The 12,456-nt window shown below is 40.5% G+C and overlaps 2 protein-coding genes across 3 annotated transcripts in view; one reads left to right on the top strand and one right to left on the bottom strand.

Annotated features, from left to right (window-relative positions):
- LRGUK (leucine rich repeats and guanylate kinase domain containing) overlaps positions 1–11,964 on the top strand; it is a 162,501-nt gene extending 150,537 nt beyond the window's left edge. The window contains exon 21 of one of the 2 annotated variants that reach the window (XR_011486915.1): positions 11,089–11,964. The gene's annotated coding sequence lies outside the window, so the exon portion shown is untranslated. Of the gene's footprint in view, positions 1–1,726; positions 5,813–11,088 lie in introns of those variants that run through there. The other variant, XR_011486906.1, reaches the window with a different exon arrangement.
- The window catches only part of SLC35B4 (solute carrier family 35 member B4), a 39,012-nt gene that overhangs the window by 11,618 nt on the left and 14,938 nt on the right, over positions 1–12,456 (bottom strand). The window contains exons 2-6 of the mRNA XM_020871935.2: positions 9,890–10,003; positions 5,807–5,909; positions 4,369–4,418; positions 1,319–1,400; positions 1,037–1,097 (exon numbers count right to left, since the gene is read on the bottom strand). Coding sequence (XP_020727594.2) covers positions 1,037–1,097; positions 1,319–1,400; positions 4,369–4,418; positions 5,807–5,909; positions 9,890–10,003 — 410 coding nt within the window. The remainder of the gene's footprint in view (positions 1–1,036; positions 1,098–1,318; positions 1,401–4,368; positions 4,419–5,806; positions 5,910–9,889; positions 10,004–12,456) is intronic.

Below are 12,456 nucleotides of genomic sequence, written 5' to 3'. Positions count from 1 at the left end.
TTCCCTTAGGAAAAACTCTTATAAGGGGGATTACTGAGACAAAGGCTGTAGACATTTAAAAAGCTCAATACGTAATTTTTTTCCCCAGAGAGTCTGTGTCAATTTACCATAAACAATTTATATGAATAGGGCTACCTTACTGCACCCTCAGCAGCAATGAGAATAATCAATATCTAGCCAATAGACCAAAACAAAAAGATACTACATTTTGGTTTCAGTTTGCATTTCTTTGTTTAGTAACCAGTGAGACTGAACCTAAGTTTATTGAATATTAATTCTATGCCCATGAATTGTGTGTTAAAGTCTTTTATTCTTACTGGAGGAAGTATCTTCCTAATAGCTCATAAAGCTCTTTCTGTTAAGAATAGCGGCCTAAAGGGATAAAGTTGCAAACTCAAGAAGCAAGGAGAATCCAGTTCTTTCACTGCTACTTTTTTCCCGTTTGGTCAGTCTCCATCTCTTATTGCTATCACTGACTTTGCCCTCTGTATAGGATATAGCGAGGGCAAAGCTCTATAGGAGTTGTTTAATTAATTCAACAAAGAGATATCTGTATTTTCAAAAATTACCCAGGAGATTCTGATGACCAGTTAGGTTTGGGAACATTGCCATATGGAAGAGCTTATGAAGAAAAGAAATCTAAGATTTAGAAATGGGTCCTATGGAAATTTAAAGAGCCAACTGCTGTAATGTACCCTCCTTCTGTAGAAGCTTCTGCTCAGCAGACAGATCATAAAGAAATGGATGACACTCCCCTTGTTCCCAGAGAGTATGATGGGCAACTAGACACAAACTTTTCTTTCTATACTAGTGGCAACCAGGAAAAACATCCATGTTGTAGAACAGGCTACCATGAACACAGATATTTTAGTTTCTTCAACCCTAAGGTTCAGAGATACATAGTCCCAGGTGCCTCTCTCTTCCATGGCATAATTTATTCAGCTGAAGCTTCTTGCCAAGAAACATATCCCTTAGGAGAAAACTCTGAAAACAGAACTGCAGAGGCAATTAGCTTTACTGTAATTACTGTACTTGCCTAGTAACCACCATGCAAACGCCTGGAATCCATCATTCTCAGTTGAGCTGGACTGAGAAGTCTAGGAAATAAGAAAACATACAAGGTATAGAGACCAGAACTACAGGCAAGGGGCCTTGATACAAGGAAAATATTTATGTTACCCATTTCCCTCTGTAATTCTCTTTTGAAGACGTAAATTCTTGTATGACATGAGCACTTACATTTATTGTATCATTAATAAGTACCTGGGCACCCCTGGTGACTAGTGACTATAGAAATCATTTGTGAACAGACTCTTACCACCTGCTTTGCTGACATGAAAGTGCAAACAAATATCCCCACAGACACCAGAGCAATGGAGGTATATTTGAAGATACTGTATCTGCAAAAATAAAAGAGCACAGATATGAATTTCCGCATGATGCTGACAGTAGGATGGTTCATGAAAGTACAGATCACCAAGACATGATCAAGAGGATCACTTCTCAGCAGAGTCCACCTACGTCCGTGCGTGAAAGAGTCAGAATACTGACTTGTTTCTAGATCACACCCTTTCTGGTAGTGTTCAAGACTTGGTACACCAGTAGACTGTTTCATCAGAAAACAAAAAAAGGCAGATCAGGCACAACAACCCATCCTGCTCTTGTGTCTAAATGAAAGCCTGACAGATCTTAATACGGAATTCCTGTTGCTTTTCCTGGCTTCTAGGGCCCAAACATAGTGTGAAGAGACACAGCATGCAGAGGAAAGACAGGACAGAAGGACTGCCAGGACAAGCAGCAGGATTCCACACTCGGAAAAGAATTCAACTGTCCCTTTTCAGGGGAGGGGGCTGTCTTAATGTTTCTGAATGACTTAAACATTGTTTTTAAATGTTGGCATAGCTGGATAAAGTGAGTAATACTAAACCAATAGGACTATTAGAAGGAATAACGGTGGCATTTCACATTAACTAAAACACTAAATAGTATTTTAATTAATACTATTACTAATACTAAATACTAATTTAGTATTAGAATACTAAATACTAATTAAATATTAGTAATTAAATATTAGTAGTTAATTACTAGTAAAATACTAGTAATTAAATATTACTAATACTAATACTAAAATAGTATCAATTAACATCCCTCTCAGGCTCTTGGTGATGAAGCAAAAAGCCTCAGGAGAAAATGAAAAGACGTTAAAACCTTACATCTGAAGTTTGCTACTCAAATATTTTGTATAGTTCTGGTCACAGCGTGTCAGAAAAAGGCCAACAGAACTGGCTACGGGGAGGGGCAAGGAGCCAAAAGCACTACTCTAGAGAAGAGGGGTGGGCAAGGAGACAGGCATTGCTGCAGCAGATGTATAAACAGACAGGAACTCTTCAGTCTGCAATGATCACAGAGAGAGGTCTAAAATTCAGGTCTGAACAATCATGAAGAACACAGTTAAGGTGAATAGAGGTTTGGTCTTCAAATCCTGAAATGGGGAAAACACTATAAACTTGAAGGGGTAATACTGAAGATAAACAAAAGGAGATGATACATGACTAATCCATGATATAGATAGTTAGCTTTAGAGAAATGTCTGCTCTCTGGGTAAGACCCACTGGAGACAGTCAAAAAGAGCGAGAGAGAGATTCAAGATGACAGACTCAGAACAGATTCTTAAGGAAAAATTAGATGTTTGATAAAGTCCCCTGACAGTTGGGGTATGTCTGAATACTAATATATTCCTTTTATAGTAAGTTCTTCTGTATCCCTGCTATGCACCAAAATCAAAGGTTATAAAGACCACAAGTCTGTCCCAAAGTGAATTTTACACTACCAAGAAGCACAGGGGTCACTTCAAAGGTAATGAGCCTGAGCATTATCTCTGTATGCTTGAACAGAAGAGCCTAGAAAAGCAATCAACTACAAGGGTGCTCTCATCTGGGGAATATATGAGCCTCAGGAGATAAAGAGCCCATCACCAGGAGCCAGCAGGACAGGACAATTATCTTTTTTATGACCCAGTCCTTTTTACTTAAAAAACCCTAGGTTCCCATGCTGAATTGACAGCTACTTTCCAAGCTGGCACAGAGTTCCAATACTGGGGTTGGGTATGGACTACATTGAAAAGCTGGTACCAACTCATATTTTCGGTCCTAACAGTGAGAAGGAACTTTCCCTAAGAAATGTTCCAGCCTTAGAAACGTGCTGTCTCTGCCCCTTGCGCCCCTCCTCCTTCGGTGTGAGGGGTGAGGCTCTGAATGAAGGTGAGACACAAATCCCTGGAAACAGCATCCAAGGTACTGCTTTTTTTTTTAAGATTGTTTTTTGATGTAGACCATTTTTAAAGTGTTTATTGCATTTGTTACAATATTGCTTCTGTGTTTTGCTTTGGGGTCATGTGGAATCTTAGCTCAACCAGGGATGGAACCCACATTGCCCAAATTAGATGGTGAAGTCTTAACACTGGATCCCCAGGAAAGTCCCTCATGTACTTCTGATACTTCCCAACTGTAACCAGAGAGAGCTGCTCGTGATAGTCACAAAGACCAGTCCTAAAACTTTTCCTTGCCTCTTCTTGGCCACTTGGGCCTTTGTTAGGAATCTTCTTTGTAATACGTATGATTATTCCTTAGTGTGCTATGTTGTATGCTTCCTAGGAGAGCACTGTCCCACAGAACTTTGGTAAATCTGGAAATGTTCCACACCTGGGCTAATATGGTCACCACTAGTCACACATGGCTACTGAACATTTAAAATGAATATGTGACTAGAGAGATGGAGAAACTATATATTTAATTTTATTTACTTTTTAATATTTAAATTTAAATGTAAATAGTCACATGTAGTCAGTGATAACCACATGGGACAGTGAAGTTCTAGATCAATTCGCTTCATAAGTTATTGTTTTTATGTAGTTGCAAAGTTGTGTCTGACTTTCTGTGGACTATAGCTTGCCAGGCTCCTCTGTCCATGGAATTTCCCAGACAAGAAGCCTGGAGTGAGTTGCCGTTCCCTTCTCCAGGGGATCTTCCCAACCCAGGGATCGAACCTGGGACTTTTGCATCGGCAGACAGATTTCTTTACCACTGAGCCACCAGGGAAGCCTGGCTTCACACGTTAGTATGGTACTCAAGATTTAATGACAAGAGTCTATTAATTCTACACAGAGAAAATGCTGCTCCAAAGATACAGGTGGGGCCTCTTCCCTGATCCACTGCCTCAGGAATGGGCCTCACTGTCACAGACAGAACCAAGAACCAAGGCAGATGGCCAAGAGCAAACTTATCACCACTCTGAGAAGGAATCCAGACAAAACTGTGGCTGGGGCTCAGGTGACCCTTCCTATATACAAAATAAAAGAGCACTGCTTACCTTTTTTTCAAAATGATAATTCCTAGAATCATGTTGGCAATTAGAGAACCCTGTAAAAAGAGACAACAGTTTTTGTGCATGAAGGAAAGAAAATAATGTAATTCAAGACAAATATGAACATAGAAAAGAGGGAAAAACAACTACAAAGATAGAGGTTAGGATTAATAACTAGTGAGAATCACTTGTTCTTAGGACAGCAAAAAAGACAAACTATAAAAATCTATCATAGAAAACAATAACACCTCTTAAAGATGACATTAAGAATAAAAATGATTAATTCCCAATATGGTCATAGTTGAAGCCAGGGCTAGCAGGAATATTACAGACTTATTTTTGGCAGATTTTCTAATTAATTATTGTTGTCATTTGTTGTTTAGTTGCTAAGTCATGTAGGACTCTTTTGCGACCCCATGGACTGTAACCCATCAGGCTCCTTTGTCCATGGAATTCTCCAGGCAAGAATACTGGAGTGGGTTGCCATTCTCCTAGAGGGTATCTTCCCCACCCAGGGATTGAACCCAGGTCTCCTGCTTGACAGGAGGATTCTTTCCTACTGAGCCACCTGGGAAGCCCATATAATTCACAGGAGCCTTTAATAAGCTTCTCCTCAGCTGCTGTTCAACTGAATGAAGTTGGGCAGGGACCTCTCTCTTCTCTTGAAAGGCATCAGTCAGTCAGCAAGTGTTTATTGAAAGTCTATTCTGTGCACAATGCTCTGAAGGTCATCTTAGTTATTATAATCAGTTCTGGAAAGTTCCTTTAGGGAATCTCACATTTCATCTCACAAAAATCTCAGGTCACACAAAAAAGTTATTATTCCAATTTTCACCCATTTTGCATTCCTCTACAAGCCTAACTACATTCCCCTTTGAGTTTCTCTCCTGTTCTCGGGAAACACTCTGTCCTTATTTATACACAGACTAAATGAAACTCTCCCACCATGCCTGAGGCAAAGACAAAAACCCCTGCTGCGTCGGGAGAAACCCTACCTTCCTCAAGAACTTCCCTTTAGCTAATTATCTCAAGTCTCTGCTTTCAAAAAACAGCAGAAAAAAGAAGTAATCTATACCACGTACTAGAAGTAAATATAATTTTACAGAAGAAACAAAAAGTTATGAGGAAAAAGTTAAATAACATTCTTAGCAAGACTGAATATAAAACCAACCAGAAAATTAAAGGCAAGATCTGTTATCTGGGGAAATTTTAACTTTGCTTTTATTAACTGCCTATAAGCCTCTGATAAATGAAAAGTAAACCATCCACCTTCACATTTCTATCTTTGTGCCTTCCATCTCAGATGAAATTCAGCCTCTTTTCATTCATCCATGAGACCTAGTCTTACACCCTAGACTTTACTTCCTATAGGAACTTTGAATTTAATGGACCTGCTTATCTTCATTTTCCAGAGAAACATATGCATGTGAGTCTGCAGACTTACAGATCTAAATATCATGTGCAGGGGCATGGCGATGTTAAGATTCAGGGCGTAGTTGTTCACCACGCTGACGGTGAAGAACATGGTCACCATTACGGCGTAGTACCTGAAAGGCAGAGACAGCAGTTCATTATCACATAGGGTCTACAATTTCAAGAAAATCAAGTAGACTAGGAGATATTTTTTATTTTAAAAGTATTGTGCTTATCTTCTCTATGTTAAAAGATTGTATCACTATCACATGAAGTCAAATACCAAGTATATATGAAAATACTTCACAAAGCTAGACTAATACAGAAAAAGTTTGAACTATAGAATGTGTTTCAAGAAACACTATTTTAATATTCTTCCATAATGATAAAAAACAACAACTTAAAAAAAATTTAGGAACTCTAATCACTTAGAAAGATAAAGGGATAAATACAAATGAAAAAATTTTATATTTGTATGCCCCCATTTTGAGCTAGAAAATATTTAAGATGACTCTCATATAAATCAGCTTAAACCATTTAAAATGCTTTTCTCTCTTGGTAGGCTAAACATCAGCAATTTCATACAATTCAACCTAATATATTCAAAATGAGAAAAACTGTATTTGAAGTATCAATTCGGTTGCTCAGTTGTGTCTGACTCTTTGCGACCCCAAGAACTGCAGCACGCCAGGCTTCCCTGTCCATCACCAACTCCCAGAGCTTGCTCAAACTTATGTCCATCGAGCCGGTGATGCCATCCAACCATCTCATCCTCTGTTGTCCCCTTCTCCTCCTGCCTTTAATCTTTCTCAGCATTAGGATCTTTTCCAATCAATCAGCTCTTCACATCAGGTACCAAAAGTATTGGAGTTTCAGCTTCAGCATCAGTCCTTCCAATGAATATTCAGGACTGATTTCCTTTAATTGACTGGTTGAATCTCCTTGCAGTCCAAGAGACTCTCAAGAGTCTTCTCCAACACCACGGTTCAAAAGCATCAATTCTTTCGGGCTCAGTTTTCTTTATAGTCCAACTCTCACATCCGTACACGGCTACTGGAAAAACCATAGCTTTGACTAGATAGACCTTTGTTGGCAAAGTAATGTCTGCTTTTTAATATGATGTCTAGTTTGGTCATAGCTTTTCTTCCAAGGAGCAAGCATCTTTTAATTTCATGGCTGCAATCACCATCTGCAGTGATTTTGGAGTCCAAGAAAATAAGGTCTGTCATTGTTTCTATTGTTTCCCCATCTATTCGCCATGAAGTGATGGGACTGGATGCCATGATCTTAATTTTTTGAATGTTGAGCTTTAAGCCAACTTTTTCACTCTCCTCTTTCACTTTCATCAAGAGGCTCTTTAGTTTTTCTTCACTTTCTGCTATAAGGGTGGTGTCATCTGCTTATCTGAGGTTATTGATATTTCTCCCGGCAATCTTGATTCCAGCTTGTGTTTCATCCAGCCTGGCATTTCGCATGATGTACTCCACATACAAGTTTAATAAGCAGAGTGACAATATACAGACTTGATGTACTCCTTTCCCAATTTGGAACCAGTCTGTTGTTCCATGCCTGGTTTTAACTGTTGCTTCTTGACCTGCATACAGATTTCTCAGGAGGAAGGTAAGGTGGTCTGGTATTTCCATATCTTTAAGAACTTTCCACAGTTTGTTGTAAGCCACACAGTCAAAGGTTTTGGCATAGTCAATAAAGCAGAAATAGATGTTTTTCTGAAACTCTCTTGCTTTTTCTATGATCCAGTGAAGGCTGGCAATTTGATCTCTGGTTTCTCTGCCTTTTCTAAATCCAGCTTGAACATCTGGACGTTCTTGGTTCACATACTGCTGAAACCTCACTTGGAGAATTTTGAGCATTACTTTGCTAGCATGTGAGATAACTGCAATTGTGTGGTAGTTTAAGCATTCTTTGGCATTGCCTTTCTTTGGGATTGGAATGAAAACTGACCTTTTCCAGTACTGTGGTCACTACTGAGTTTTCCAAATTTGCTGGCATATTGTGTGCAGCACTTTCACAACATCATTTTTTAGGATTTGAAATAGCTCAACTGGAATTCCATCACATCCATTAGCTTTGTTCGTATTTGAAGTATTGGGTTGGCCAAAAAGTTTGTTTGGGTTTTTTTTTTTTTGCAAGATGTTACAGAAAAACCTGAATGAATTTTATGACCAACCCAAAGCAGAGCTAAAGAATTCAGGGCAAACGTGGACAAGTGGCTCCATATTCTTCAGGAAGTGTCGAAAGTCTTTGAGCACAAAATCCCATCCTTTTACCCCTTTGCACATCTGGAGAATGTGACACATTGAGTCTCAAGTTACCTTCCCTAACAAGAGCCAGTTTTGTGTTCCTGGTGAGGTAGAGGGCTCTCTGCCCTCATAGGCAGCCATGCCAGGGCAACATTACCCAGTTTGGGAAGTTTGAAGAGCTTCACAATGAACGCAGAACCCAGTAATACACACATGCAGAGTTACTGCTAAGAGCAATGTCACAGCTTCTGAATAATAAACTGTTAGTGATTTCACAAGCTTTTTTGTCCAATTTTCCTTGTCCTGTCTTGAAAAGATGCCATTTGGAGGTAGACTTCATCAAGTTCTTTCAGGATAATTAATTCCAACTATTCCACATCACTGCCTACATATTGCACTGCCTAGAAATTGCTTGTGGGGATGAATGACATGAGCAAGGTTTTGATTATGCCTTTACAGATAGAAAATAAAATAGCCAGCACAAACTGCACACATGGGAGCATGGTTGTTAGGGAAGTTCATGGGGAGCCTCCGAAGGCATGTTAGGGAGTTTGGGCTTCACTCTTGTTCCAGTGGTGAACCCCGAGCGCTTGTGAAAGTGGGTGCTACAATACAATGGTAGGAAGCTGACACGGAGGGACGAACAGCTAGGTGATGGGCAGGAGATCAGCTTGCTAGGCTATTAGCATAAAAGTTACGGCGAGAGTGGAAATGTCCTTGAGCTATGCTACTGGCTGCCAGAGTAGAAAGAAATAGTGGAAGGAAGAGGAGAAGAACCAGAGGAATCAAAAAAGGTGGGGGCTTCTACGCTAATGTAAATGCTGGTCTTGGAAGGAGAAAGTTTTATACAGATACCAAAGCCACTGGGGGACAGGGGTATTTATCCTACTAAATACTCACAACTAGATGGATCACACTTTGTTTTTGTGTGCATGTGTCTTTTTTTTTAATTGAACAACAGGACCCAATGTATAACACAGAGAACTCAACTCAATATTCTGTAATAGCCTATATAGGAAAAGAATCTGAAAAAGAATGGATATATGTATACGTATACATATCTGTAACTGAATCACTTTGCTGTACACCTGAAACAAATTATTGTTAATCAATGCTACCCCAATATAAAATATAAATCAAATTTAAAAAATAATAAATACACTTTGATTTCAAGCATCTCACAGCAAGAACACTGTTTTTCAATACACTGTTTATTATAAGATCTGTCCTGTTTCTATTTGGCCCCATGAATATTATTACACAAATTTGGACTAATGGATGGAGGTCTGGAAATATGAATCTTACCTTAGTTTGCCATTCATTTTGTTCTGATTGAGGTGAAATTCACATAACAAAAAACCAACCATTTTACAGTGAACAATTCAGTGGTGTTTAGTATTGTGTTGGCCAAAAAGTTGTTTGGGTTACAGAAAAACCAACCCAATATATTACAATATTGTGTAACTACCACTTCCATCTCCAAAAGCCATCAGTTTTTTTAAAAGTAACAATACCACTGTTACCATATTTGGTTACCATCAGGATGATAACATACCTAAGTACTTAAAAATTGGTTATCACACTAGGCCTTTAACTGACCATATGCCAGACACAGAAGATACACACACACACACACACAAATGAGTTATTTTAAGTGTTGTGGCAGGAATTGTATTCTAAAAATAGGGTCCCTGGAGTGTCACCACATATTAAATTCAGAAAATGAATGATTCTACTGCTATCTTTGATATAAATCTTATAAAAGGATGCCTCACATTCCTTTTATATGGTTACAAGAAGAAGAGCTGTTAAGTTTTTTAAAAGGGCTAAAAGAAGACTTCAACGTGCCATACCTTATTGGGATAGCCGGACGCTTCCTTCCCAAATCAGCCTCAAAGAGGAAGCCTTCCACAGCGATAAATAAAAACTGTGCAAACGTCACAATGTTCCCACATCCTGGATGTTTCCTGTGGAGTGGATAACAGAAAGAAAAAAAAGCACAGAAAACCGAGATAAAGGGCATTAAGACTTGTTTTACTGATAGTTCAGAGTAACATGTAAGATGGATTTCTATTACCCACTGTCCGTCTTTATTTCAGTTTTCATATCCCATGGATCTCACACACATAGCAACAGGCCCACAGAGAACATCAGTTTTCTTCCTTCACTCTTCCGAGGGTGTAGCAGGCCAGGAGGAAGAACCACTCTGATAATGTTCATTCCAAGAACTATGACAGAACTTCCCCAGTGAACTGTAGGAAGTTGGTCATAGGTTCTCACTGGGATCCTCACTTAACCAAGAGGGTTTTAGTCCAGATTCTTGTCAACTTGGGCACAAAGTCCAGAGACAGAAATACACTCAGGTCTCTGTAATGATTTAGTTTCCCTTGTGGCTCAGCTGGTAAAGAGTCCACCTGTAATGCGGGAGACCTGGGTTCAATCTCTGGGTTGGGAAGATCTCCTGGAGAAGGGAAAGGCTACCCATTCCAGTATTCTGGCCTGGAGAATTCCATGGACTGTATAGTCCATGGGGTCGCAAAGTGACACAACTGAGCCACTTTCACTTTGACCTGTAATGTTTACATATCCTCGCGACCAGCAATGTCCAAGACTGCTGTCAATCAAAGACTCCTGTCCAGTGCTGACCACAAGAATACCCCCTTAGACAGAGACCCCATGGGGGCAACAACTGGTTGGGGGGAGAGGGACGCGGAATCTTACTCTTTTTCTAAGTATAAAGCACAGGATAAACATACAGCATGTAAGTCCTACAAAGGGTCTTTTGTGGGCATTGGGGGAGGGACAAGGATGAAGACAAGACTGAGGAGCACTGCTACAGTCTACCAGTCTCCACTATCCTTAACACAAATGTACTAGGCACTCAACATACATCCCTGGAATTCACTGGAACCGCTTCAGTCATCTATGTAAGGTTGGGGAATCTTCCACAGTGACGCTTAGGAACAAATCTACAAGGTGGTAAAATTCTCTGACATCCCTCTTGAGGCACTTCGTGAAAGTTAGTTACCTAATATGTGTGGTTTGTTTTCAGCTTCATTGAGCATCATGTAGTGCTGCCCCATCACTGGAAGAAGGAAACAGTGGAAGGAGCAGTTGTCTTTGTTTTCCTGGGTCCTCCACAGTCCTCACGTTACCATTATTCCCATATTATGAAACAGAGCCTCCCAATTCTGTATCTGCATCTTCACCAAAGACATGTACTCAAGCCTAGTGATTAGAGGGATTTAACAACTATTATATATTAAAATAATGTTATTTATTAACAACTCCATCCTCTATTGGTGGTGTCGGTGCTCAGTTACTCAATTGTGTCCTACTCTTTGTGACCCGCTATGGACTGCAGCCCGCCAGGCTCCTCTGTCCACCGGATTCTCCAGGCAAGAATACTGGAGTGGGTTGCCATGCCCTCCTCCAGGGGATCTTCCCGACCTAGGGACTGAACTCACATCTCCTGCACCTACTGCATTGCAGGTGGATTCTTTACTGCTGAGCCACCAGGGAAGCCCCTATTGGTGGCAATGATATTAAAATAGCAATCCCAAGGATTGCATTCTTAAATTCACTAAATAAAAATAAACAATGCCAAACATAAGCCATTCCCGTATAGCACTGTGCTTTCCATCTGAAGCGGAACTGTTGCTCCTCTCTAGGCTCTACTGCTTATGAAGGTTTCCTTGAAAACTACTGCTCTGTATTCAACGATCTCTTTTGGCACTCCTTATGTTCGAGGGACAGGGCGAAACATTGCAGGAATTCATACATAATCATGTAAGTCATTCCCCTCATTCAAGGAACTAGTCAAGACTATGAGCCTAAATATAAGTGACAGGAGAGGGAACTTTAGCTTTAGCACAGTGCTCTTCAACTCCGGCTGAAATGAAAGTGAAAGTCGCTCCGTCCTATCTGACTCTTTGCAACCCCATGGACTATACAGTCCATGGAATTCTCCAGGCCCCAATACTGGAGTGGGTGGCCTTTCCTTTCTCCAGGGGATCTTCCTAACCCAGGTCTCCTGCACTGCAGGCAGATCCTTTACCAGCTGAGCCACAAGGGAAGCCCAAGAATACTGGAGTGGGTAGTCCCTATCCCTTCTTCAACAGATCTTCCAGACCCAGGAATCAAACCGGGGTCTCCTGCACTGCAGGCAGATTCTTTGCCAGCTGAGCCACAAGGGACTGAGGCTAGGCTGCTCTTTAAAAACCCAGAAGCCTGAGAGGCCCCACCCTCCCCTGTGGGCGTGGGCCCTGGAATCTGTATTTTTGAAAGCTTCCCACTAGATCCTAATGTGCACCCAGAGCTGAGAACCACTAGGGTAGGTCTGGGAGGTGTAGGAGTGTGTGTGTGCATGAGACGCACAAGTCTTAAGGGCTGCCGTGGGGCTGAGAGTCCATGTGCTCCA

The sequence above is a fragment of the Odocoileus virginianus genome, chromosome 1 (assembly GCF_023699985.2).
Source record: "Odocoileus virginianus isolate 20LAN1187 ecotype Illinois chromosome 1, Ovbor_1.2, whole genome shotgun sequence".
Lineage (NCBI taxonomy): Eukaryota > Metazoa > Chordata > Mammalia > Artiodactyla > Cervidae > Odocoileus > Odocoileus virginianus.
The sequence above is the reverse complement of the archived record's forward strand: the minus strand, read 5'-3'. Positions and strand labels throughout refer to the sequence as shown.